The following is a 909-nucleotide window of genomic DNA, read 5'->3' on the forward strand; positions in this document are numbered from 1 at the left end:
GACTCATTTTAAGACACTTGTTATTTTACATTTTAACATTTTTTAAATCTGAAATGAAGTACAGTTATTCCTGGAGAATTTGTGTTTGCTTCTGCTACTCACCTGGGAGACCTGAGACCTCTTTAAATTATATTGTACTCTGTTTGAGGATTCTTTTGGATCACACTGAGAGCATAAACTCAGGCCTCAAATCTGAGAGTACTGGCTTGTGATTTAAATTTAGGGGTGATTTCTTTTCTTCCCTCCACTTGCAGACGAGTTGAGACATGCAAGTTTCCTTGCTCTCTCTCTTAATATGTCGAGTTCATTTCTCTATCAGGTTTATACTAGGAATGTAGTTTTTGAGGTCCTTGCTTAATGTTGAGGTTTCCTAACAGTATACCTTATAATCATTATTGTCTTTGGCTAAATGAAATGAAGCATATGACATTCTGTCTCTGTCTTTTACATGCACACACACAATAGAGAGGAAGAGAGCACATACCTGCATACGTTTGAAACATTGAAATTTTATTGAGAGAAGAAATGAAATATGTTGTTTTCTCTGGGAAACTCCTGTTAATAAAGAAGAAAATTTAAAATTCCTGCCTTATATCTTGATTTAATCACAGGTACAAAAACAAAACAAGACCCATTGCTGTTGAGTTCTTTCCAACTCATAATGACCCTATAGGACAGAATAGAACTGCCCCTTAAAGTCTTCAAGGCTGTAAATCCTTGCAGAAGCATACTGCCCCATTTTTATCCTACGAAGCAGTTGGTGGGTCTGAACCTCAGACCTTTTGGTTAGCAGCCAAGCACCTGAACCACTATGTCACCAGAGCCCTGATTTCTGGTACCACCACACATATATACATTTGTCAGAATTCACTGAACTGCATACTTGAAGCATGTGGATTTCATTCCATG

At 37.4% G+C, this 909-nt stretch overlaps 1 protein-coding gene across 1 annotated transcript in view; it reads right to left on the bottom strand.

Annotated features, from left to right (window-relative positions):
• The window catches only part of PKHD1L1 (PKHD1 like 1), a 199,004-nt gene that overhangs the window by 178,519 nt on the left and 19,576 nt on the right, over positions 1-909 (bottom strand). Inside the window, exon 9 of the mRNA XM_042783626.1 lies at positions 485-555. Coding sequence (XP_042639560.1) covers positions 485-555 — 71 coding nt within the window. The remainder of the gene's footprint in view (positions 1-484; positions 556-909) is intronic.

Source organism: Orycteropus afer, unplaced genomic scaffold (genome assembly GCF_000298275.1).
Source record: "Orycteropus afer afer isolate SDZICR_OR568_19922 unplaced genomic scaffold, OryAfe1.0 scaffold00021, whole genome shotgun sequence".
Classification (NCBI taxonomy): domain Eukaryota; kingdom Metazoa; phylum Chordata; class Mammalia; order Tubulidentata; family Orycteropodidae; genus Orycteropus; species Orycteropus afer.